The following is a 22,770-nucleotide window of genomic DNA, read 5'->3' as shown; positions in this document are numbered from 1 at the left end:
AGAGCATCCTTATTCATGGGCACGAGGTGAAATAGGGTTCTTTCGTTACAAGCCATCGAGTTTTCGAGCCGAATACAACGGAAGGCGAAGAATTGGGTGTCCGGTGTGAGACCTCAAGGGCAGAGCTTGTCCGAGTCTGGATCCTATATGGCAGAGTGTCTACGTATATGCAGGTTAGCAAACAACAACTCGATTTCATGCCATGATTTCGATGGTAGGCACGCGAGAACATGAAGAGAAGTAGTATTCTGAATTTCTGAAGCTTCATGACATACCTGAAAATGCGACCTGCCTTTCCGGATTTGGCAAACGCTGCGACTTGACAAGTTGATTCGGGACGGAGAGGAATCTAAGGAAGTTGATTCCCGTCGGGAAGGAATCCGAGAAAGTTGATTCGGGGTTGAGAAGTTAGAATTTGAAAGTCGATTCGGGCACCAGGGAATAGAAAAGGTTGGTGACTGCTTAGAATTGCTGGTGACGAAAATCGGAGGCTAGACAATGGCCCAGAAAAGTGCTGGCAGAAACTGATGAGTTGAAGGGGGTGTCTCGATTCGATGGTTCTGAGGCTCCCCTCGAAAGCAACGAAACTGGAAAGAACAAGGGACAGGGAACTCGACCAGTTTCTGTCGTATATTCTGCAAGTTCCTGCCGGCAATGTTGATCCACATTCGCAAAATCACAGCCAAAATGAGTTTTGGTCGAGCTTTTCTCTTGGAAAAAAGCCACATTATGTATTTACTTTTGTGAATATGTGAATACAATAGCGCTAAGTATATCCAAAATAAACTGGCCCCTTTTTGTAACTATCTAACTTAGATATCTAGGGTAGGTCTGAATGTAGCCTGCTACTAGTACAATAAGGATTATCAATGTCCCTTATTGGAGTTGGGTTTAATAAAGCTAAATGCAAATTTCTTTTGACAACTACATTATTGCTTAGATATGAGCTGTGCAAGGTTCTTGCTACCAAGTATTTTCGACTCCAACACAAGCAACTTCGCTGTGGCCATCACCCACCCACCATCGCGTTTCTCTGGACTTTTGTTCGCGACCGCGCAGCAACAACGATGCCACTTTTTCCCTTGTCACAGCTCGAAAACGAAATAGAGGCGCGCGCAATGACAAAGCTTAGGCAACTATCCGCAAATCCGACTCATCTTGAAATGACTTGAACCATCGGTTCGAGCGTGATGGCCCGCCACCTTACGTATCCTCGAGCGAATCCGAAGAGGAGGAGCTATTCTTCCGCCAAGCCCAAGCTGCCAGTAAGCCTCACGAGGCAATACTGAAAGAGTTTGGAGATCTTCTGAATAAGCCTCTGGACGACCGTGAAACGATATTTGCCGTGCACGCATTACAGAGTTCCGACATATACTCTCCCAGCTACCGATATCGATACGAGGCGGAAGAGGAACACGCCAGGCTGAATGACTTCATTTGGTCCGACAAGGCTAGTCCACACGTCAAGGAATCCTTAAGCGTACAAGACTCGTTCCCTTGTACGGAATCAAGAGGCCATCAGAGACGAGACGTCATTGTGCGACACAACATCAAAAAGCGATGGCAGAGCCTCGGCGTCTGGAACACCGATTGGGGCATTCCTGGTCGCGTCAATGGACGGCCCAATGACAACCTTGAGAGTTGGAAGTGGAAGTGGCAGTCTACCGCCGATCCGCCTTCCTTAGAACAAGGTCGAGCGATTAACCGGGCCCTGGAGCTCCGTAAAAAGCTTTCCTATGGCGAGCATGCTCCGCCTCCTCCACATTCACACCTTCATGATGGTTCGTCGGCCGCTCAGGCAGAATCGTTCATTATATCGAGACCTTGGTTCGTCAGTGTGGTTGAGAACGTCGAATCCAGGGAGAGATCCTTCCGGATCCCTCCAATGACAGAGGGTTTTGACAACATAAACCTGCAGATAGCACAGCGGTGGAAAGAAAGAGGCGACTGCATGACGAGTTGGAAATGGCGGTACGAGAGCTCTTCGCCGGAGCCTGAAGACTTACACGTTTGAACACGGATAACATGGAATACACACCCTCTGAGGTGGACGCCCTTGAGGCAATTGACGCAATCCCCTCTTCCACACCACCAAGAGAGAGATCGCCGGTGGACTGGGGTCCATTACCCAGTGAATTAAAGGCACGATTTTTGACCCGGATTTCAAACCTTTTCGGCCTTGGGATGACGCGGGCTCAAATGCTGCAAATGGACCAGAAGATCAGTCAGTGCAGCTGCCCGGCGATGAGACACCAGGCCGCCGTCGCGGTTCAAGCAAAGAGCTACAGCAGGCAGAAGGTCGCGGCTGCATCACCATCACCACCGCTATCACTACCATCACCGCGGCGCAGTGCGAGGATAGCGGTAAGGAATTCCAACTCGCCGCCGTCACATCCAGTGGTAATCGCCCCGGCAAAGCGGACTCGCACGCCGAGGGGCCATCCAGCTGCATCACCGCCGCACATCAAACCTTCGGCTTCCCGACGCGCCCAAAAGAGCGGGTCGCCCACGCAAGGCGCAGGACGGCGGCGTCACAAAATCGACTTCTCCTAGAACCAACAAAATTCAAGGAACCAGCGGAAGGGGCAGCCGGGGTCGCCTCTGAGAGACGATCACGAGGCCGCCCTAGGAGAACAGGGTAAGCCGAGACACTCCCTGGCGAACAATGGGGTCATGGTCTGGCAGTTCTTGGGCTTCTCCGGCGGTAGTCTGGGTTGGTGCTCCGGAGGTGGAATGACGAGGCGGATTTAGGCGGCAGTGTAAAGCCGAGGCAATCCCTGGCAAACCCTAGGAGATAGGCTGGGAGTTCGGAGGCTTCCCCACGGGTAATTTGAGTTGCTGCTTTGGAAGTGGAAGCTTGAGGATCTGAGATGTACGAGTAGTTGAGTTGAGCGTTGACTTTAGCTCTTACGAAAGAGTAGCATAGGAACATTAGCAGCTTAACACTGCTGGCCTTGATCTCCTGAGATTCCCGTGTCGTCCAAGACATGTATTATGTGATGGTCGAGCCAACGGTGCATAGAAGGCAATAATATGTATTCATAATGTGCAGAGCTGCGGCTATCAGTCTTCCACGGTTAACCTAGAAAAGCACGAAAACACCACCAGTCTCGGTTTCGGACCTCGAGAGTCTAGCAGTCGCCATGATGCAACTGCTTAAGGTTGGAGCTGTCTGAAACCTGGACTGATCGCTTCGTGTACATTCTTACTAAGTAAGGTACTGTATTGCCCGGACAGCACTGCAGGTCTGCTTTTGGAACGACGGCTCAGCTTGGGCAGCAATGTTTCCCATGTCCCTTGTTGGCGCCGGGCCGCCGGCTTCCCCTGCGGCTCTTTCCTACTGCTGCAACAGCAAACTTACCTTCCTTTAGCCCTTGTTGTCTCATGACGCATCATTACGTCGAAAGCATGTTGAGTTCAATTTGCCAATATTAAGAGACTTTGTTTGGCTCGCCTCAGTAACCCCCTCCGCTGTTTCATTTCGCTCGAAAGCGCAGGACCAGTGCGTTTGGATCCAGAGATGCTTGGCTTCCTTGGTCGCAAGATTACTAGATGGGCAGGCTCTGACGTAGGAATTTGAACGTCCAGTCAGATATTTATCTGATGTCCTACTTCCCAGTTTACCACTGTTCACCAGTTTACCACTGTTCACAACTTCATGGGCACAGCCCCCGAGACTCGTTGCCGCACTGCACCAGATAACCCCGTACCAAGCCTCTTGAGCTATCAGGATGGAAACGTCGCGCGAGATCGATCCCAACGGAGACGTCATTCTCTGTCTTCACAATCCCGGCGCGCCGTTTGCGGTCTGGATCGAACCTGCGGCATTCTCATGCTATCAAAATATCGTTGAGATGGTACAGGAAGAAGTCGCCGGTGAAGAGGACCATATCATCGAGCCAGCCGGTTTGCGCGGAGATGGTTCTGGGGTGCATGCAGAAGAGCGTCGCATCTCGGAACCCGAGGAAATACAGTTTCGAGTTTCATCAAGGCATTTGATGCTGGCATCCCCATACTTCAAGAAAGCTCTAGACGGTCCATGGGAAGAATCAGCACCCGATACGGCCGATCATCACCTGTACATATCCGCCGAGGACTGGGATCCGCAGGCATTTCTGATCTTGATGCACATCATTCACGGCCGCAACGGACAAGTCCCCAGGAGCGTCAGCCTCGAGTTGCTGGCCAAGATTGCCGTTCTCGTTGATTACTACGAATGCTACGAGGCGGTCGAGGTCTTCGCCGAAATATGGCTACGACAACTGAAAGACCAAGTTCCGAAAAAGATCAACAGGGAGCTCATTCTATGGCTCTGCGTGTCGTGGATATTCAGTGCGACTGACATCTTCACGGCCGTAACGAAGACAGCCCTTGAGCAAGCCCGGGGACCGCTCCCGACATTGTATCTCCCAATCCCACCTGCGATCGTTGGTAGGTACCCGCTAGAAGTCTGAACCTGCTCATCCTTTAAGAGCGCTAACATTACTACCAGAGACGATTGAGAGCCGCAGACAAGAAACCGTCGACAAGATTTATACGGTACTTAGTGAGCTCTATGTGTTTTTCCGGGATGGCCCAGATCCATGTCATTTCGAGTGCTCGGCGATCCGACTCGGTGCTCTTATAAAGGAGATACGGCCCAAACGACTTGATCCCAGGCCAAAACTCCCACTGCTGGGTTATTGCATACATAAGACTAAGAAAGCGGCATGCAGTATTCTCTCTCCCCCGACACGTGATCCTCATAATATTAGTACTGCGTCTGGTGGTCGTAAAACTTACGGGTCGTATACTGTATGTGGCCTTCAATCCGCTGTTGGGGGAAAGATGCAAGTCTTGGACTTAGCGGGGATGCCGGGCATGGAACTGAGTCATTTCAATGGCCGTCGCTCACCAAGGGGTCTAAAGTTACAGGTGGATATAGGATAGACCTGCCAGTGGCCGCGGCTTCCCTGCTCAATAAACTGATCTCCTCTTCTAGTAGTAAAGTACCTACTTTGGTTATATATCAACAAAAAAGGCCCCTGTAGCAGGAAGTATCTGGAAGGGTGTAGCGGCAGCATCATCATCCGAGCGTTGTGTACCTCGATTTGCGTTGTTTACGGGAAAACGAGCTGAACATCAGGCACTCATATCGTACAGCCTGTTGATGATATGGATAGTATAGTACCTATGGTATTAGTAGTATTGCCCCAGTCCGCGCAAGATTCAGCTTGACCTAGGAGGCTAGGACCACGGGGACAATCCCTTCGATAAGCAATATTGACTCAAAAACCAAACCAACAACAATATAAACACCACAGAGGCAAACGTGGAGCGATGAAGCATTAGGTCGACCAAGTGCGTAGTTCGATATCTTCTACGCCAAAGTGCCGTTGGCATCACGCGGCGGGACGATGTCGTTTGGAGCCGTCATCTCAATATCATTGACAGACATAGCTACCCAATAAGCACGACGCAAGCCGTCTACAACCCATTTCTCCTCCTCCCGCCACTCTTGCTCCTCGCAATGTGAGCCCGCAGCGTCTTCCTCGTCTCGACCAGACTCCGCTTGTGCTTCGCCCTCGCCTTGCCGACCGTCATGAGAAAGTTCTTCTTGCGCGCCTTCTCCCTGTTGGTCGTGCTCTTCCCCTCGGCCTCCTTCTTGGCCTTGCGGATCGCCTGCGTCGACTTGTGCTCCTCGCGCCCGGGCTTCCCTTCCTTGGCCAGCGCTATCCTCTCCTCCTTGGTCGTCTTCTTGCCCAGCTGCGCGGGCAGCTCAATGTCCTCGGCCGTGAGGCCCTCGTCAATATGCTTTTGGATAAGTTCCTTCTTGCGTTTTGATTGGTTGCCCAAAGCCTTGTCGATTTTGGCTTCACGACGAAGTTCAGCCAGCTTAGCGAGGTCGGCGGGAGTGAGGATGGAGGTGGTGGCAAGCTTGGATATCCTGGTGGCCTCGGCAGCGGCAGCGGAAGAGTCTGTTTCCTTTGAGGTATCGACGAGGTCGGGAACATCGGACGAATCCCTCCGTAGACGCTTTTTGGCGGGTTCGTCCTCGCTTTCTGACTCGCTGCTGACGTCTATCCAGCCCGTTGATGATTCGCTCTCTGTCGATCCAACCTCCCAATCACTCGAATTGAAACCATCCTCATCTTCGTCGTCCTTGTCTTTGACATCTCCGTCGTTTGCCGCCGCTTGCTCAGCCTGCTTCTGTCGCTTTTGCTCCTCCTTGTACTTCTCAAGAAGCTCGATACCCTCAATACCTCCCTCCTCTTCCTCGCCGAACTTCCGTTGTTTTACCTCCCCTGAGCGAAGGCCCATGGTAGCTTCCTTGCCACGGTACTTCTTCTGAAGCAACTCAGGATAGACCTCGCGATACAGAGACTGCAGGCCTTTGGCCGCCATGACTACGCCCTTGTCTTTGCTCTTCTGATACATGACCAGATCTTGCAGCAGTGTCTCGTTTACACAGAGCGGTTGCCGAAGTGCCACCTCTCGAATGGCATTGATGCCAGCAGCGGCCACCTCGGATGCGGATGCTTCCGACACAAACTCATTCGCGATCTTGACAATGAGTGGCTCGAGCACATCCGGTGGTACCAGGTTGTGCGTTGCTTGGGCTAATGATGCGAGGAACGACGTGACATTCGTTTGCTTGGGTGTCAGGTAACGAACAAACCAAGAATAGAGGGAGATGATTGTGAGCTTGTGCAGGCCGACGAGGCGAGTGACGAGCTGTAGGATGAGGAGCTTGTTATCGAGCGAGAACTTGTTTTTCGCATTTTGCAAGTGCTTTTGGAACAACTTCTCGGCGAACCCTTGTGGGTCGTGGATGAGATGCAATGCCGAGAAATTCAACGGCGAGGGCGCACTCTTCTTGCGCTCTTGCCTGTTACCATGTTAGTTGAAGTGGTTACTAGAGTCCAGAAGTAAGCTGAAGACACACCTTTTGACTTTCTCCAGGGCTCTCTCATACGCCTTTTGGCGCTTTTTCGTTTTTTTATTTATTGTCCCTTGATGCTTGACTTTCTTCAGGTCAATCTCATCACCGCTCGAGTCATCCTCTAGCTCCTCTCTCTCTTTATCCCCCCCTAGGAAGAAGCGGACACCTCCGACAACCACTTTTTCGTTGTCGCTTAAGCAAGCCTCCTTCATGACGTCGCAAGGCCTCGCATCAGTCCATATCTGGCGGCGCCATAGTTCGCGGGTAATCCGCGTGGCCCACATACCCTTGGTAGAGGTGCGGTCTGAAGTGACAAGGTTGTGGAGGACGGTCTGAATAGTTCTGTTGAGACGGTGATTGGTTGCCTTTGAATTTGATTCCCGTAGGTCACTTATGATTTTGGTGTATAAGAGCGATCGAAGCGTCTTGCTGGGCGTGGAGATGAGGATTGGGAACAGTGTTGTTAGCAGGCTGGTCGAGTCAATAACGTCCTTCCTCCGCAGCAGCACCAGGCTGCCCACCACTTTTTCCCGCAATTCCTTGTCGAGCGTAGCATGGTGCTGGTTTAGGAGCTCCTTCAGGTGGTCAGGGAACGGGGCGGTGAGATCGGGGTAGAGGTCGGCCACGTGGGCGACCAGATCGACGAGGTCGTGAAACTTCTTTACGTCCTCGCTCGAGGCCGTCGCGGGAGATGAAATAAAGATCTGGCGTTGCGCATCGTATGCAAGCCACTGCGCTTGATTAATTCGCTACCCTGGCGCGACGGAAGAGAGTATTCGTACCTGGTCAAAGAACTCTTGGGCGTACGAGCTGCGGAAGCGTTGATTAGTAAATGGACTGACGTGGACAATTGCAGGTCGCGAACTTACCGAGGGTCTCTCCTAATCTTGTATTGCAGACTGACCAGATCGGCCTCTACCTTTTCGAGCGCGGCGACCTTTCTTTTCACCATTTTGGCGCCCTCGGTATGCTGACTGTCGTGGTTTACTTTCGGTGTCCATTGTCAATCGAGTTTTTTCCCATGTCGTTGAGAAGTGTTGCTTATCGATAACGTTAAGCAGCAGGGGGATTTTAGCGGGGCCCGTGGGGCTATCGATTTGGGGAATGGGGACGGGTGCGGGCACGTGGCGGGGAATCGGGATCGGCAGGGATCTTGTTCTTTCCACCCTCCACCCCATCCAAGGATCGAGAGGTCACAATCGCCGTCTTCGACTTATTTGTCTCGCAATACCTATTTGACGTGGCCAGTCAAAAGTTTCGGCTTGAATAGCTACTATCTAGCTGCTTGAATGAAGAGCGACATTATCCCTTTGCGCAGCCTGCAGGTATAAGGCCGCCGTCAGTGGACATGGCTACACAATCGGCGGCGTAAGCTTCGCTTTGCTCACACCCGAGGACGGGTACTCTCGTGGCTTTCCAGCTACAGAGTCTTCACTTGCTATTCCGGAATCAGTGTCGCGACCCAAACATCCATACTTCTCACCATTCTAGCGCCCCCAGCCGAGTCCGCCGCTGCAATAACCGCGTCCCTCGCAGACGTCAAAGCCGCTTTCACTCTTTCCTCCTTGATCTCCTTATCTACATCTTTTGCAAACCCCTGATCCACCACCGTACCCGTCTCCCAGAATCCGTCCGACAACTCAGCATCTGGGACAATGGTCCCTTCGGTCTCCATTTTCCAGCCGGCCCGTCGCACGGCCTCCTTTATGGCTCGTGGACTCGCCAGCGTCTGGATATTCTCCGTGCTGTCTACTCGGTGCGCCTCAAATGTGGCTCGCGCCACCGCAGCGAGTACATGCGCCGTCGCCGCCGGCTCCGTAGCGTGCAGTGCCCATTCGGCGAGGCATACCCGTGCTACCCGGCCCCGCAGCGCCGAGAGGATTTGCCGGAGCGTGTCATCCGAGCGGAAATACCAAATGCAGTGCGCCAGCACGGCCACGTCCCACTGCGTATCTGCGTGGGCGGCGAGGAAGTCTATAGGATCTGCACGGTGAAATGTCACTAGCGGTCCGAGCGGTCCAGCAGCGAGGTGAGATTGCGCCTCGCCGAGCGTGAAGGGGGCACCGTACTCGGGCGGACCGGGATCCACCGCCGTAATGTGCCCCGCGCCGGTGTGGTCGCCCGGGGAGGAAACAGCTTCCGCGAGAGCCTGCGTGCAGGTGCCCTGACCGCAACCAAGTTCGAGAACCCGGGTGCCAGGGCCTATTGCGGGATCCCATGCGTTAATGAGGTTGATACGGTGCCGGGCTTGGCTGAGTTCAATGGCTAAGAACGACGGCGAGGGGTCGGCGCCACGGATGCCATATGAGGCGATTTTGTCCGCGGATGAGAGAGAAAGCGGCATGGTGATGAATATTCTTCAATTATCCCCGTTGCAAAGAGAAGGTAGGGCACTACTATCTTTTCTTAGGTTCAAGTCTGAATTGCACATTCTAGGTTTCAGTGACCTACCTATACGTGGTGTGACTCACACCTCAACAGCATCGCAACCAACCATAACTCTCTGTTGGCTGATCCTTCCGTTCCCAACCCTCGGCAGTTAGGGGCCACTTACAGAGGTATTTAATGCCCCTTTTTGCAGGATCTAGGTAGTGTACAAGATAATAGGGGACCGTGAGTCCATCGAGATGTCTCGAGACAAGGGTGATCTCCCCTGCTATTGGGCCCATTCTGATTCCCATTCCTCCCTAAGTTCGTTCTATCCCCTCGAGGCATGACATCAAATGGCAGGAGCGGTTACGAGTAGTACTACCATCTCGTGCCTCGTGGATTATCACAAACTGTCGAACAGTGCTACTCTAAGGCTACATGTATCTTATTTTGTGCAGGTTATGCGTGCGGACTTATATAGTACTTATAGAAAACAGAAAGATAGGGGTAGGATGGCCGTCGTCTCTTCCCTAAAGAAACGATCTGCTTGAGCATGGCCTCGAGCCTGAGCCCTGAGGTCCAGTGCATGTGGCCCCAAATGTGGTAATAACCGAGGAGTTTAGATCAGAGGGTAGTGTGGGTGTCTAAGGGGACGGAGGAAAGTAGAGGGGTTCAAAGTGGTGGAAATTGACGCAGCTATTGAGGAGGAAGGAAAAGGGAAATCCAGGTCAAGGTATTGTACAGTGGAGGCCAGAAAAAGGGGCGTGTGGCTGGCTGAGTGAGGTAAGCAGTGTGGGCTTGGTCAGAGCCCACACGACAGTGGGGCATAAATACACGTGTACAGTACTTTCCTAGACGACGCGCCTTGTCGTGAGAGATTCTTGACGGATGGGAAGGAGCTACGGCATCGATATTCTTGTGTTCATTGTATCTTGGGCAGGCTAGGCATCTCCAATCTCAACTTCCACCCCAAGTTGGCCAACTTCAACTTTTATCCACTCCAAAAACACAAAACACACACACATTCTTCCACTGCTTTTCATGTCCCACAACCCAGAACCACCAAGATACCTTATAGGCTTAATTGGGCTCACGCCGGGTACTAGACCCTACCCCATCAATTGCATCATGGGAATTGCCTGCTTCACCCGGTGATCGATGAGCAATATACGGTTCCTTGAATAAGAGAGCCACCTGCATAATCGGGTTCTCTCGCTCGTACCAACTTGCCGCCCTGGTTGGGCAATTCATTCACAGACCTCCGTTGAATGACACCTGCCTCTTTTGCGAGGGTGTTGTGAATGGGGCCAATCAGTCCCTCCCACAGTCCGAGTATTCCAAATAACATCTGCGGTCACCGGTCGTAGTGCGGGGCTGTGCTCCCTTGGAGATCTGATAAAGGAAGCCCCCACTCTTCTCTTCGATGCTACTAAGTGTTCAGCTAGGTTAAAGGTGTTTACGCTTCTTTCTGCACAGGCCTTTCCCAGCTCGGCTCAGGCTTTTCTACAGATATTGAGTATCGTATTCTACTATCGTGCTCGTCCTGATAGAGCAAAACCACCAGCACACCTTTCGAGGTCGATCCTGCTTATCATGTCTCAGGACGAAGGAGAGAAGCGTGGAGAGGTATCTTCACAGCAGGAACAAAAAGAGGAAGACGAGAAGAGTAGCGGCACTTACAAGGCGGGCTGTCATTGCGGGTATATCAAGTTTAGCGTCACCCTGACGCCTCCGCTGCCCCAGACTAAGGTGCTTAACTGCAACTGCTCTGCGTGCACACGATTCGGCTATCTTCTCGTTTGTGAGTTGCTTTCCCTCCCTTTCCCCTTCCTTCCCAAAAGCTTGGAGAGGGTGAAACCTTGAAAGAGAGGGAAACTAATTCAGCAAACCTCTAGACCCCGAGGCTTCATCTGTTACTTGGTATAACGACAGCCGTGCTCGCTGTAGCAACTACCGCTTCAATACCAAGAATAAAGATCAGATGTTCTGCGAGTACTGCGGAGCTAGCATCGGCATCGATTTCCGCGAGGTCTACGCACCGAAGCACATTTATGGCATTAGTGTAAGCCCTAAAGAGGACGCTATGAGTTCTAACAGAATACCTATGGAAGCTAAATGACGGGAAAAGGTTCGTACTTTCTTCGATATCGATCTCGACTCCCTCACCTACCGCAAATTGGATGGACGGAACAAAGTTCAGCCAGCAGGCGATTTGTCCGGGCAGTATTGGGATGAGGAAGCACATGCATTGAAATAGAGGTGGTGCCTGGAGGAACGTACTTGCTATGTACGACTCGACGCTAGGTCGACATATCATGGATGTACGCGAAAGTGCTTGCGTAGCCCAACGTGGGCTGCGAACATGCGCAATTCAGTCATCGTTCCTGATTCCCGGCCAATCGGTATGCCCCATTTCACATGCAAGCTGTATGCTGTGCCGCTCTCTTGGCTCATGTGCTGCAAGAACTCAACTCTATTTCGTTCAGGGGCACGAAATTTGAATACACAAATACACAGCTTCAAGCGTAATGGCACAAGGCGGACCAGGCAGTCATGAGATATCATCTTGAATTATTTTCAGAATCAGCAAAAATTCGACGTTTTCAGCCTTCGTCATCTTCCGTGTGGATAGGGAGAGCATCGGTTACACGCAAGTCAACCAGGAGGATGCCGTCATGGCCCGGCTATGGTCCTCGGCAGAGGATGGAATCATCATCCAGCGATTTTGAGTCTCTTAGCTCGCTATCGTGCGACAGCTAGGTATGCTCACAGACATCATCTACATCACAGCAATCGGTGGCCGACATTCCGACCTCCCACGGCTAGCTTCGCCGACCGAATGGAACACCGCATTTCGGAAGACTCGTTCGCCGCGATCCGCGATCACAGATTCCCAGCCTACCTTCAGACACGCAATGCTTGATGCAATGTCTTCCAACCTCCGAGACCGTGATGAGGCAACAGCGCAAGCCGTGTCCGAGCCCATGCATGCCATAGAGATTCTCCGATGGCTACAGTCAGGTTACAGTCGATATGGATGCGTTGCCATCGACATGCCGCGTCGCCGGCAGGCTCAGGGGTATAATAAGGATAATGCCTTCCTCCCCTAGCCATCGTTTTCGACCAAGACCAACAAGAAAGCAACGCCTTCCTTCCACTTCGATCTATCGTTCAGAGAAGTTGCTCCATTTCGCAATCATTGACAGCCACCAAGCATGAGTCCCCGAATCCTCCTCTTCTCCATCGCCGCCCTGACCGTCTCCGCGGCGCCGGCAACTAACAATGTTGCCGCTCCCCAGGGAGGCCCTGGCTTCAGAGGCGGCGGCTTCGGAGGTGGCGGTTTCGGCGGCAATCCTTCCAACCACTTTGGCGGCGGGAATGGCGGTTTCGGCCCTGGTTTCGGTTTCGGCAATTACCCACCTGGTTTCGGCGTTGGCTTCCCGGGCGGCGGCTTCGGGTACGGCCACTGGTGGAAACGTGCGGCTAAACCCCAGGCAGGCGGCGGCGGGCATGGCGGTGGTGCCGCTGATGACGGCCCCCACGGCGCGAGCTGTCCAGTTGCGTACCCTGTGCTTCAACCCAGGACCCCGGCGTATCCGTACTCGGTCACCATTTCTGAGAATAGCCCGCTGGATGTGGGCTTCATGATGCCGGCTGCGGCTGGTGGTCGCGATGACGACGACGATGACGGTGCTGGTTTCGGTGTCGGGGAGGGAGGAGCTGGAGGCGGTCAGGGTGTGATAACCCGCGGCGTCGAGCCTCGAGTCGCCCATGGCTCTGGTCACGACGCTGGCAAGGACGACGGAAAGGACGGTGGTAAAGACAAGGGCAAAGACTCCGGCAAGGACAAGGACTCCGGCAAGGACAAGGACTCCGGCAAGGACAAGGACTCCGGCAAAGACAAGGACTCCGGCAAAGACAAGGATCTCAGCAAGGGCAAGGACGCCGGCAAGGGCAAGGACTCCGGCAAGGACAAGGACGCCGGCAAGGACAAGGGCAAAGACTCGGGCAAAGACAAGGACTCGGGCAAAGACAAGGACTCGGGCAAAGACAAGGACGCTGGCAAAGACAAGGACGCTGGCAAAGACAAGGACGCTGGCAAAGACAAGGGCAAAGACTCCGGGAAGGACAAGGACGGCGGCAAAGGCAAGGACGCTGGCAAGGGCACCCACTCCAAGGGCGTCGGCCAGAAGAAGGGGGCGGCACATGCTTCGCGCTGCACCCTGATGCTCGACATGACCAACCCCCATATGCAAGTTCGGGGTTGCGCCAGGGTCAATGTCTATGCCCTGGACGGTCCGGATGCTGGCATGCTGGTCGGCTCGGCACGAGTCACCAAGGGCGCCGTCAAGACCATCAGCACCTCAGCCTGCCGGCCCGAGATGTGCTACCGGTTGACCGTCGCTGACGATTATGAGGCCGGTGGACACGGCTTCTCAGACGACCTGGTTTCTGCCCATAAGGAAGGCAAGGGCGCTGACAAGGGCAAGGACGGCGACAAGGGCAAGGACGGTGACAAGGGCAAGGACGGTGACAAGGGCAAGGACGGTGACAAGGGCAAGGACGGTGACAAGGGCAAGGACGGCAAGGGCAAAGACGGCAAGGACAAGGACGGCAAGGACAAGGACGGCAAGGACAAGGACGGCAAGGACAAGGACGGTGATAAGGGGAAGGACGGTCACAAAGGCAAGGGTGGTGACAAAGGCAAGGACGATGGCAAGGGTGAGGGCAAGGGCAAAGATGGCGACAAGGGCAAAGATGGTGACAAGGGCAAAGACAGCGACAAGGGTAAGGACGGCGACAAGGGCAAGGACGACAAGGGCAAGGACGACGGCAAGGGAAAGGGTGACGACAAGGCCAAGGGCAAAGGTGCTGACAAGGGCGCCGTTGAAGGCAAGGGGGCTTCTGGTCATGGCGGCTCTGACGGCCATGCCCCACGGGGTGTGGAGTTCACTCAGGGCAATGTGGCTGGTATGGGCTTGGTCATGAAGTACGGGTGCTGAGCAGCTGAGGACTCGATGAATGGCTGGTGGCTGTGGTGAACTTGGTTTGCGGGTTAATAGATTGGCATCTCGCTGGAGAATTTGAGAGAGTATAAAAGATTGTTGATTTGAATTTTGGGTCTGGTCTGTTAGCTAGAACATTGTGTTGGCAAACAACTGGAAATCTGGCTGGGAACTTTCATGTTATAGTACCATTTTAAGCACTTTTTAGGTACCGTAGTAAACTTGTGGTTGAGCTCCAGTCTTGGGAGGATGCATTCAGATTTGAGCTGGTTCTCTTCACTTTTTAGGAGAGGCACATGGAAGCTAGACAAAATGAGAAGGGCAGGAGATTTGAGACTCGCATAAAACTATATCACATGACCCTATGGGGACAGTTTGAGAATTACTGGTATTATTCTGTCTTGAGTCGTTTTAATGGCTGACCCCAAGCTTAAGATACCTACATCTAGCCGGAGAGGGTCGTTTGACTCCATGGTGACCATGACAAGTCTTGAGGACGATATTCCCTTACGTGTACCACTGTCAGTAGTTGCTTGACACAGCGTCCAGGCGCAGAGGATACCTACATAACGGTTTGCAAGAGTTCCCATTCCCGCGTTCTGAAGCCGAGCGAGATGGTGCGTGGAGATCGGAGAGGGAGTAATATAAGGGGTATGCTTGGTCCGGAACTAAGATCATGACTTACATGCGCCTCCAATGGGGAAGCATGATGTGCCACTAAACTTGGCATAAATGGTCGAATGCAACAGGCGGGGACTGCCATAAAAGGCAGTCTTGACTCCGAATATCCAATCCAGGCAGCGTTACATTAGAGAACAGTTGCCGAGTCTTGCAACCGATGGGAAGCCTTCCCCATCTCTCCAGTTCGGTTATATATCCACAACAGATCTCTGAGCTTGCACCAGGTTCGTGGTTCAGCCGCGAATGCCTGGTCCGCATTTACCCGCCTCCGTTACCATCCCTCCCGGGATACGTGACCGGGAGCGACTTCAACATGAAAATGCAGATCGCTAGCAGCTTTCGGTGTTCTGGTAGCATCGCCGTACCTTTGATGTTGCTGGACTGATTGCTGGGCCCTGGCTGGAGCTATTAGCATCTCATCGGGAACTATATCCGGCTCCGTTGGGTGTGGTAGCATCTCTGCCATAAGAGAGATGGGCTCGAGGTGACCTGCGAGCGTATTAGTATTTAATCGCCTCCTGCTGCCGCCCAGCGTTGAGGTGTAGCCCAGCCTCAAGACTCCAAACACCATCCCAAGCCCTCACGGTTCCTGTCCCGCTTGCGCAGTTATCTCACCATGCTGTTGAAGTCTCTTGCTACCTTCGCCGCCTTGGCGGCATCAGGCCTCTGCGCTTCGCTACAGCAGGTCAGCAACTTCGGCACCAACCCTACCAGGATTCAGATGTACATCTATGTGCCCGACAGGCTGGCCACCAAGCCAGCTATCATAGTAGCGGTAAGAAATGCGCCCATCGCCGCTGGTTGTTGAACTTCACTGACAGGGCGCCAGCTCCACCCTTGCGGAGGTACCGGGCAGCAATGGTTCAGCGGTACACGACTGCCGTCCTACGCCGATTCCAACGGGTTTATCCTCATCTACCCCAGCACGCCCAACATGAGCAACTGTTGGGATGTGCATAGCCCGGCTAGCCTGACCCATGGCGCGGGCGGGGACGCACTCGGCATCGTAAATATGGTCAACTATACCATTGAGCGGTACGGCGCCGACCGCGCTCGCGTCTACGTCATGGGGTTTTCGTCCGGCGGAATGATGACCAACGTCCTCGCGGGTTCGTATCCCGACGTGTTCGAGGCGGGGGCAGCCTACTCTGGAACCCCTCATGCTTGTTTCGCCGGTATGTTTCCCTCTCGTATTGATGCCGGAGGTCGGCGCAGAACAAGATTGAAGGAGAGCAAGCCGGGCTGGTAAAGCAAACAAATCGTCATAAATTTAGTCCGAGACCGCCACCGGGCATGACCGGTGGCCCGGATCCGCTGCTCGAGATTCTGAACTGAAAGTCTGAAAACAACATAAGGAGGTGGCTGATCGTTGAACACAGGTGCCCAGGGAGCCACACCGTTCGCTCCCAACCAGACCTGTGCCCAGGGGCTGCAGCATACGCCGCAGGAGTGGGGTAACTTCGTTCGCAACTCGTACCCAGGATATACCGGACGTCGACCGCGGATGCAGATATCGCATGGCTTGGCCGATACCTTGGTACGGCCGCAGTGCGCCGTCGAGGCGTTGAAGCAGTGGTCCAATGTCCTTGGCGTTGAGTTCACTCGGAACGTAACCGGAGTACCATCGGCCCAGTTCACGCAGCAGATCTACGGAGATGGGACGAAGCTGCAGGGATTCTTTGGGCAAGGCGTGGGCCATGCACCCACCGTGAACGAGCAACAAATGTTGAGGTTCTTTGGTCTGATCAACTGATTCGTTGCCCACGAGTCTCCCATGGACTGACCGATTCGAGTTCGAGGCGGCGGTGGGAAGGGTGTGGCAGGGGGGTTCGCCGTCAACGGCCCGGGATGCATCTATGAGCTGAGTAGTGTAGTAGTTAGCCCTGCACGGAGAAACCATCTAGATCACTTGAGGTTTTTGCCTTTTTGGTACTATCACGGTGATTCAATGTACTTTCGGGCTACATACCTTGGATATCAACGCTGCATATGGACCCCCGTTAAACTTGTTGTCGAGCCCCATATTTGATGAGTGCTGAAAGCTGAAAACAATTGCAATCAGACGGAAAGACCTCGCTTTCTGCGGGTTGCAGTTCGCATCATTGCGGCGCGGACTGCGGAACTGCCACCCTCCCATCCCTTACCGAGCAGGGCCATTCTGAATCCTGCTGCACTGTAACTGCCGGGCAGTGTCAGCCTTCAAACATGAAACGAGCAAACATAAACCATTCATGCTGCTTCAGTTAGAGGTGTTTGTGAGAATCCCCAAGTTCCGCAACCTGAGAGGCTGAGACTGAACGAACACAACATCCATTCGCTGCCAATGCTGAGATTTGCTAGAATCCTCGCCGGTCAATTCCTTTGGCCGTTTATGGCTTCCAGATTCGATTCATCATGGTGGTTCGATGAGAGAGTACGAGGTAGCTCTGAAAGAGGGGGAGCTAGCGCATCTTTGAGGCCGCCCAATCGTCGATGGCGTGTTGGACAGGTTATGGTTCGAAAAGCGCAACAGGTGGTCATAATTGTACAGATACCTGACTGACCATTGCTTTCAGCACCATGATCCCAGGTTGTGCATTCATGATAAGTTACACGCTTTGCCATGTCAGATGAAATCCGGAGCGAAAGTGAGGTAGCGAGCGACTCCAGACCTGGAATCCAAGCAAGCGCTTTCCGATATTGCCTACCGTTCTTGCCACCACTGCCTGCCCTGACAGGTAGGGAAGGCACCACCACAGTAAGTCGTAATCTACCTACTGCTACTGCATCTTTACCTACCTTACCTTATCTTGCAGTCTGTAGGACAGGGAACGAATGTCAGACTGAATGCAAACCGAGATATGTGCCGTTGATAGGCACCTCAGGTAAGTTACACATCTTCAGGAACTCGGCACTCAGCTGACCGCCAAAACGCCATTTCCGTGTTCAGTAGGCGAAAACTTGATTCTGATACTGCTCTCAGAGGTACGGATACTCCGCATAGCGAACCGCAGGTAGTCAAGCTGAGCCAATCCCTCTTCGACAAGCCCTCGGATCTCGCCGCAAACACCAGCCAAGACTCACGATCAGCGGCTGCAACACTTCATCAACGACACACCTAGTTGTATTGACTCACCCTAGAATCTCCAAGTGGATCCGCAGCATCTGGGGTTTGCCGCGTCCCTATCGCTCTCGAGTCTCGACCTAAGCCATCGGCCGTTCCGCCCCGGTCACATCGTCTTCGGACTCTTCTCAAACACTATGCCCAGCCCCCCAAAAAAAAAGGGAACGGTCACACTAACCAGCCACGGCATAGCTGCAATGTACAATACAGGGAGGAAGCCAGGAAAAGAATGTCGTGGCGTATGAACGGAAGCCTTCTAGTGGTGCGTTCATTAATGATCGCCGCGACGCCTGGTCTGTTGGCAACCTCCCTCTCCTGATGTGTACACCATACCCACTGCATGGCTTGAGACGAAAGAATCTCCTTCCCGGTAACGCCATCAGCGCGATTGGAATTATAAACCCCAGAGGTTGACCCGAGGTGACAGATGCTCTGGCCACGTGCCATCAACGAGAACCCCTCGGCATGCGATACTACCCTTCCGCAGCTGTTTAATGTTAGGCTACTTGGGAATCCACATGGCTACACATGGCTGACGGACAAGGCGAACAACTCCCATTGGATGAGGCGCTCTGCAGGGTTACCTGTTTCAAGCTGCTTCCCTAACTTACTCCCGCAGTGTTGCGTGCCACTCCGCAATTAGTGGGGGGAAGCTCTCAGGTGTGTGGCACAGAAGTGTGTTGGGTCACACACACTGCAGAAAGAGACCCCTGCATGGAAGCTAAATGGAAGCTGCATAGAAGCCCATGAGGATCCACGTTGCATCCGACTTTTTATACTTAGAGAGGTACCCGTCCGACCAGCCATGTTCCTAGGGATCCGAGGTCTCTCGATATCAAACCATGCGCTTCCCAGGTCCGTCTTCCCAGAGCTCCATGTCCACTCAAACATCGACAAGTCAGATTCTGCCAAGCCGGTTGACAGATTCCCACCGAGCTTCTTGCGGCGAGTGCTCTCCTTACGGAATGGGGCTCGCCCTCGGCCTCTCCAGCCGAAGCGGCAGAGCATGTCCGGGGGTGTTTTGGCACATTCCACGGCCGAGATAAACACTCGGAATTGCCCGTTGCCATATATGCAAGCCAATCTCTATCCGGTTGACTGTGGATAGTCATAGTATGCATAGGACATCATGACTAGGCTCCGGCCCGCAGCCCAACCTGGCCAATCTGGCTCCATCTGCCTTGATACACTCTATGGAAGCCATGCCGGCGTCGACGAATATCACCGGATGTCACTCTCGTTATACCCACGCAGACCTCACAGCGCTGGCGCAGTCTCGAGGACGCGTTCGTTCGAAATGGCTTCGAGTTCTTCACCTGCCTCAATCACCACTGGGCCGTCACCTTCCGGATCTCGGATCGGACGGCCGCCACAGTGGACCGTCTCGAGATCTCGCAAGCTCGCGAGATTGTATCTCTATACAACGCTTTCCATCGAAAAAATCATCAAAGTGCTCGAGGAGGATACGTTTAAACCGAGGTGCGGCGAGCTTTCCCGCTGCTAATGGTCAAGCGTAGAATCAGCGTGACGCTGACCTGTAGGCAGGAAAAATTCGGCCCAGAAGACCATCCACAAGATGCTGGACAACGATCCTCGCTATTTGCGGCCCGAGTCTCGCATTGAGATGGCCAAGCGCATCAACAATCTCTGCATGTCTCCAACCCGTCGAAGAAGACCAGGGCGGCCCTCAGTGAAAGCATCTCCAAGCCAACTGGCTGCCCTGGAGTTTCCGGATGTAGGTGGTCAACGACTCAACGGTGGTCACCGAGTCCGTGGCACTGACTATGATTCTCACCGTAGAAGGGGGGCAATCTCTCCGTCGCCGAGGCATCCACCCCTGGGTCAAGCCACATAACGGGAGACGCCCCTTGGTTTGAATTTGTATCCCCCGTTTCCACCTCGAACCCTCCCGCAAGACACACCAAACTCCCCGCAGCCTTCAGAGGCCAGGTGGAACAAAGTATCGATGCGACAGACTCAAGCCAGACAGATTTGTTTGTCCAGGAGGTAAAACGGAGAATATCGGACTGCTCCTCACATTACGCAGCCCAGATCTCAACGTTAGTTGAAGAATTTACTATCGTGGAGACTTCAGAAGAGGAATCGTCCGCTCGTCGACCATCCGTCGCTTTAAGCGAAGTTTTCATGCCAGAGCAACATGTTGACCCGGAACCAACCCCTGAGGCTTTTGAGGCCTTTCCGGAACCGGGCTTCGCGCTGCCCGGGGATTTTCTCAGCGCTCATACCAGGAACTGTGCCGACTTTCCCGGTCAACAGCATGGGAAAAGAGACTGCTGGTGCTCGATCGCAGAAGAGACGTCCGCTGGAGAGAATACATGGTTGGCGGCAAAGGGTGAACTAAGTGAGCGTGCCAAGCATGCCATCAAGCATCTCCCTTTAATTGACGCCAGCCTTCGCGACAGCTTCGGCAACACGCTGCTTCACGTTCTCGCCGCATTGGAGGGGCAACAAGACACACTCCTAAGGATGGTCATCAGCTCCAACGTCGAGAATCTAAAGGCGGTGAATACTGGTGGCCAGACTTTTCTTCACATTCTTCATTTTGAGTGGTTCTCAGAACTTTCAAGCCCGTCGTCACCCCTGACGCGGCTGCTAGCACACGTTAGGAACTCGTGCCCGGACTTGGTCTGCCAAACCGACGTCTACGGCCGCAATTTCTTTCACAGAGCCCATTCAATTGCCCGGGACCCAAGAGCCCTAGCTGGCCTCATCTTTCCATTCGAACCCCTGCTCGTGTCAGGCCGTGATGCCTTCGGTTTCAACCCAGTTTCCGACAGCCGGCAGGGGCGTGATGGCTTATACATCCCGCCCCGTCGGCTTGGTAGCCTTTCACCACCTATTGAAAGGCTTGCTAAGCCTAACAGGGGCGGCAGCTGGCCTACCTCCTCCGCTGATGAAGGCTCTTTCCTGGCTTACCACGCACGACTCGTCAACGTCATCCAGTCCTCCTACAACAACCCAAATGCCGAAGACCCCGAAGGTCGTAACGGCCTGCATTGCCTCGCAGAGGCAATCCTCAATCAGCAGACAATGGATCGCCACGTGCAAGTCCAGCGGGGCGTCCTGGCCACAGCCTCCTCTACCGCTTCCTCACCCTCCTCCTACCCATTCAGTCGTCCGCACCTAAAGCGGAAGCTCACAGACTCGATTACTGAGGTCTACCCCCTTAGCCCAGGGGTAACTTCAGGGGCTTCCTCCCCATCCCCGCAAACACCCCCTGCTGAGGAAGGGAGCCTTCCAACCCGCCTGCGCCACCTGCAGGGGCTCTTGCACCCGTCAGTCAACGTGGACGTGCACCACTACGACAGGCGCGGCACGACGCCGCTGATGGCCTTTATCGAGCACATATCGGACGACCAAGATGACAAGGCCAAGACGCTGCAGACCATCATCGAGACGCTGATCCGCGCGGGCGGGCCCCGCTGCGTGGAGGCACGGAACCGCCGCGCCGAGACGCCATTGCTCCTGGCGGCGCGCCTCGGCCGCAAGGTAGCCCTTGCCGTCCTCCTTGAGCACGGCGCCAACGTCCACGTCCGGGACGTGGACGGGCGCGGGCTGCTCGAGGTTCTGGATAGTGAAGTTGACAGCGCCCGCGCACGGAGTGATGTTAGCCTCTATGCGAGGCTCGAGGCTTGCAGAGTGTTGTTGACCGGTCGGAGGGATTGGGGGGTGCAGTACAAAGGTGGAATTGTGAGAGAGTGGAGGGTGAGGGAATAGCGTTTAGGCATGTAAATTCTGGGTTGGAATGTGGAGCTTGGGTGGTCTTGTTCTGGTCGTGGCGTTTGGTCACTTCGGTGATGATGGGTCAAAATTATAGTATGAATGGTTGATGCCTTGATGGAGGCAAGATTTTTCCACTGGAGTGACCTACTTAAAACATAGAGGAGGACGGAACTTCCTGAAAAGAGACTGGAATATAGAAACAAGGTACTACACTCCGTCGATGCAAGAGGTACAATTACAGTACATACCGTATATAGGCCTAATATCAGAGTGAGATGCGGCCGGATAACTTGAACCAAGGTTGACTTGAACGTCACGCCAAGGTTTCTGACAAACGTAAAGAACCTAGGTATGTACTTGTAGACACACCTCGTTCTGGGCGACGCTCTTGGCTTTAATAAAGTGCTGACATGGCGGCGACCACCCAGTTTGGCTAGCAATAAGAAGTAGCCTGTAGCTTGTAGGAGTACTGCTGTAGCGGTGGACTGTCCATTGTGTCTCTTGAAACATTAGAGAAGAAGTAGGTTGAAAAGAAGTCCGGCAAAAGATTACTGGCATGGAACTTAAGCCCCAATAATCAACAATCGTGGCATATGCCATGATGGAGTTTTATACAAGTATGAAGTAGGTACTGTACCTTAGGTACGGATCTGCCATGTGCCATCGCTCTCTCGACCCACTGATTGACTTGGTAATGAATGCCATTGGCGGGTACCGTTCCCGACCCATAGGTTGGCACCGAATCTACAGAACTCCCTCGCCCTTTGTGCCGTAGTCTAGGTAGGTAAGTACTTGATACCGGACCTTGCTATGACCAAGTATGATAAATGAGCTTGCCCTGCTAAATCTCTGGCTGTTACTTCGGAATGTTGTTGGGACTCAGCATATTGGACCTTCCAACTTAGGTGTGTTTACAAACAATGCATTGTACTACTATACCCCTG

At 53.5% G+C, this 22,770-nt stretch overlaps 8 protein-coding genes across 8 annotated transcripts; 6 read left to right on the top strand and 2 right to left on the bottom strand.

Annotated features, from left to right (window-relative positions):
* The first annotated feature begins 1,599 nt into the window (after positions 1 to 1,599).
* On the top strand, positions 1,600 to 2,612 carry N656DRAFT_166732 (uncharacterized protein). The gene has a single exon (XM_064808727.1). The coding sequence runs from the start codon at positions 2,026 to 2,028 to the stop codon at positions 2,551 to 2,553; it is 528 nt and encodes a 175-aa protein (XP_064668613.1). The 5' UTR covers positions 1,600 to 2,025; the 3' UTR covers positions 2,554 to 2,612.
* A 1,119-nt stretch (positions 2,613 to 3,731) lies between these two features.
* On the top strand, positions 3,732 to 4,929 carry N656DRAFT_712408 (uncharacterized protein; the record flags this gene model as incomplete). Its single annotated transcript, XM_064811806.1, has 3 exons — positions 3,732 to 3,806; positions 3,945 to 4,431; positions 4,493 to 4,929. The coding sequence occupies 3 exons, from the start codon at positions 3,732 to 3,734 to the stop codon at positions 4,927 to 4,929; spliced, it is 999 nt and encodes a 332-aa protein (XP_064668612.1).
* A 228-nt stretch (positions 4,930 to 5,157) lies between these two features.
* N656DRAFT_830201 (SDA1-domain-containing protein) lies at positions 5,158 to 7,941 on the bottom strand. The gene is made up of 4 exons (XM_064818596.1): positions 7,792 to 7,941; positions 7,705 to 7,732; positions 6,926 to 7,653; positions 5,158 to 6,868 (listed from the first exon to the last, which is right to left on the bottom strand). The coding sequence occupies exons 1-4, from the start codon at positions 7,872 to 7,874 to the stop codon at positions 5,467 to 5,469; spliced, it is 2,241 nt and encodes a 746-aa protein (XP_064668611.1). The 5' UTR covers positions 7,875 to 7,941; the 3' UTR covers positions 5,158 to 5,466.
* A 133-nt stretch (positions 7,942 to 8,074) lies between these two features.
* N656DRAFT_780832 (SAM-dependent methyltransferase) lies at positions 8,075 to 9,309 on the bottom strand. Its single transcript, XM_064815455.1, has one exon. The coding sequence runs from the start codon at positions 9,264 to 9,266 to the stop codon at positions 8,361 to 8,363; it is 906 nt and encodes a 301-aa protein (XP_064668610.1). The 5' UTR covers positions 9,267 to 9,309; the 3' UTR covers positions 8,075 to 8,360.
* A 1,454-nt stretch (positions 9,310 to 10,763) lies between these two features.
* On the top strand, positions 10,764 to 11,666 carry N656DRAFT_166585 (uncharacterized protein). The gene is made up of 4 exons (XM_064808726.1): positions 10,764 to 10,918; positions 11,003 to 11,093; positions 11,188 to 11,354; positions 11,421 to 11,666. Exons 1-4 carry the CDS (start codon positions 10,886 to 10,888, stop codon positions 11,547 to 11,549), a joined length of 420 nt encoding a protein of 139 aa, XP_064668609.1. The 5' UTR covers positions 10,764 to 10,885; the 3' UTR covers positions 11,550 to 11,666.
* An 841-nt stretch (positions 11,667 to 12,507) lies between these two features.
* On the top strand, positions 12,508 to 14,295 carry N656DRAFT_769567 (uncharacterized protein; the record flags this gene model as incomplete). The annotated part of the gene is made up of 1 exon (XM_064813714.1): positions 12,508 to 14,295. The coding sequence occupies one exon, from the start codon at positions 12,508 to 12,510 to the stop codon at positions 14,293 to 14,295; it is 1,788 nt and encodes a 595-aa protein (XP_064668608.1).
* An 859-nt stretch (positions 14,296 to 15,154) lies between these two features.
* On the top strand, positions 15,155 to 16,827 carry N656DRAFT_780826 (carbohydrate esterase family 1 protein). The gene is made up of 3 exons (XM_064815454.1): positions 15,155 to 15,754; positions 15,809 to 16,154; positions 16,359 to 16,827. Exons 1-3 carry the CDS (start codon positions 15,596 to 15,598, stop codon positions 16,730 to 16,732), a joined length of 879 nt encoding a protein of 292 aa, XP_064668607.1. The 5' UTR covers positions 15,155 to 15,595; the 3' UTR covers positions 16,733 to 16,827.
* Positions 16,828 to 19,379: 2,552 nt separating this feature from the next.
* Positions 19,380 to 21,820, top strand: N656DRAFT_755889 (uncharacterized protein; the record flags this gene model as incomplete). Its single annotated transcript, XM_064813108.1, has 3 exons — positions 19,380 to 19,561; positions 19,628 to 19,850; positions 19,883 to 21,820. 3 exons carry the CDS (start codon positions 19,380 to 19,382, stop codon positions 21,818 to 21,820), a joined length of 2,343 nt encoding a protein of 780 aa, XP_064668606.1.
* Positions 21,821 to 22,770: the final 950 nt, after the last annotated feature.

The sequence above is a fragment of the Canariomyces notabilis genome (assembly GCF_033297395.1).
Source record: "Canariomyces notabilis strain CBS 508.74 unplaced genomic scaffold N656scaffold_16, whole genome shotgun sequence".
Classification (NCBI taxonomy): Eukaryota; Fungi; Ascomycota; class Sordariomycetes; order Sordariales; family Chaetomiaceae; genus Canariomyces; species Canariomyces notabilis.
This window is presented reverse-complemented; position numbering and strand designations above follow the sequence as displayed.

Coding starts and splice junctions, on each gene's coding strand:
- N656DRAFT_166585 (XM_064808726.1), top strand. CDS start 10,886: ATGTCTCAGGACGAAGGAGAGAAGCGTGGAGAG. Junction 10,919..11,002: donor AAGGAGAGAAGCGTGGAGAG/GTATCTTCACAG, acceptor GGGTATATCAAG/TTTAGCGTCACCCTGACGCC. Junction 11,094..11,187: donor ATTCGGCTATCTTCTCGTTT/GTGAGTTGCTTT, acceptor GCAAACCTCTAG/ACCCCGAGGCTTCATCTGTT.
- N656DRAFT_166732 (XM_064808727.1), top strand. CDS start 2,026: ATGGAATACACACCCTCTGAGGTGGACGCCCTTGAGGCAATTGACGCA.
- N656DRAFT_780826 (XM_064815454.1), top strand. CDS start 15,596: ATGCTGTTGAAGTCTCTTGCTACCTTCGCCGCCTTGGCGGCATCAGGC. Junction 15,755..15,808: donor AGCCAGCTATCATAGTAGCG/GTAAGAAATGCG, acceptor ACAGGGCGCCAG/CTCCACCCTTGCGGAGGTAC. Junction 16,155..16,358: donor CCCTCATGCTTGTTTCGCCG/GTATGTTTCCCT, acceptor CGTTGAACACAG/GTGCCCAGGGAGCCACACCG.
- N656DRAFT_830201 (XM_064818596.1), bottom strand. CDS start 7,874: ATGGTGAAAAGAAAGGTCGCCGCGCTCGAAAAGGTAGAGGCCGATCTG. Junction 7,733..7,791: donor AAGATTAGGAGAGACCCTCG/GTAAGTTCGCGA, acceptor ACGCTTCCGCAG/CTCGTACGCCCAAGAGTTCT. Junction 6,869..6,925: donor GCCCTGGAGAAAGTCAAAAG/GTGTGTCTTCAG, acceptor ACATGGTAACAG/GCAAGAGCGCAAGAAGAGTG.
- N656DRAFT_780832 (XM_064815455.1), bottom strand. CDS start 9,266: ATGCCGCTTTCTCTCTCATCCGCGGACAAAATCGCCTCATATGGCATC.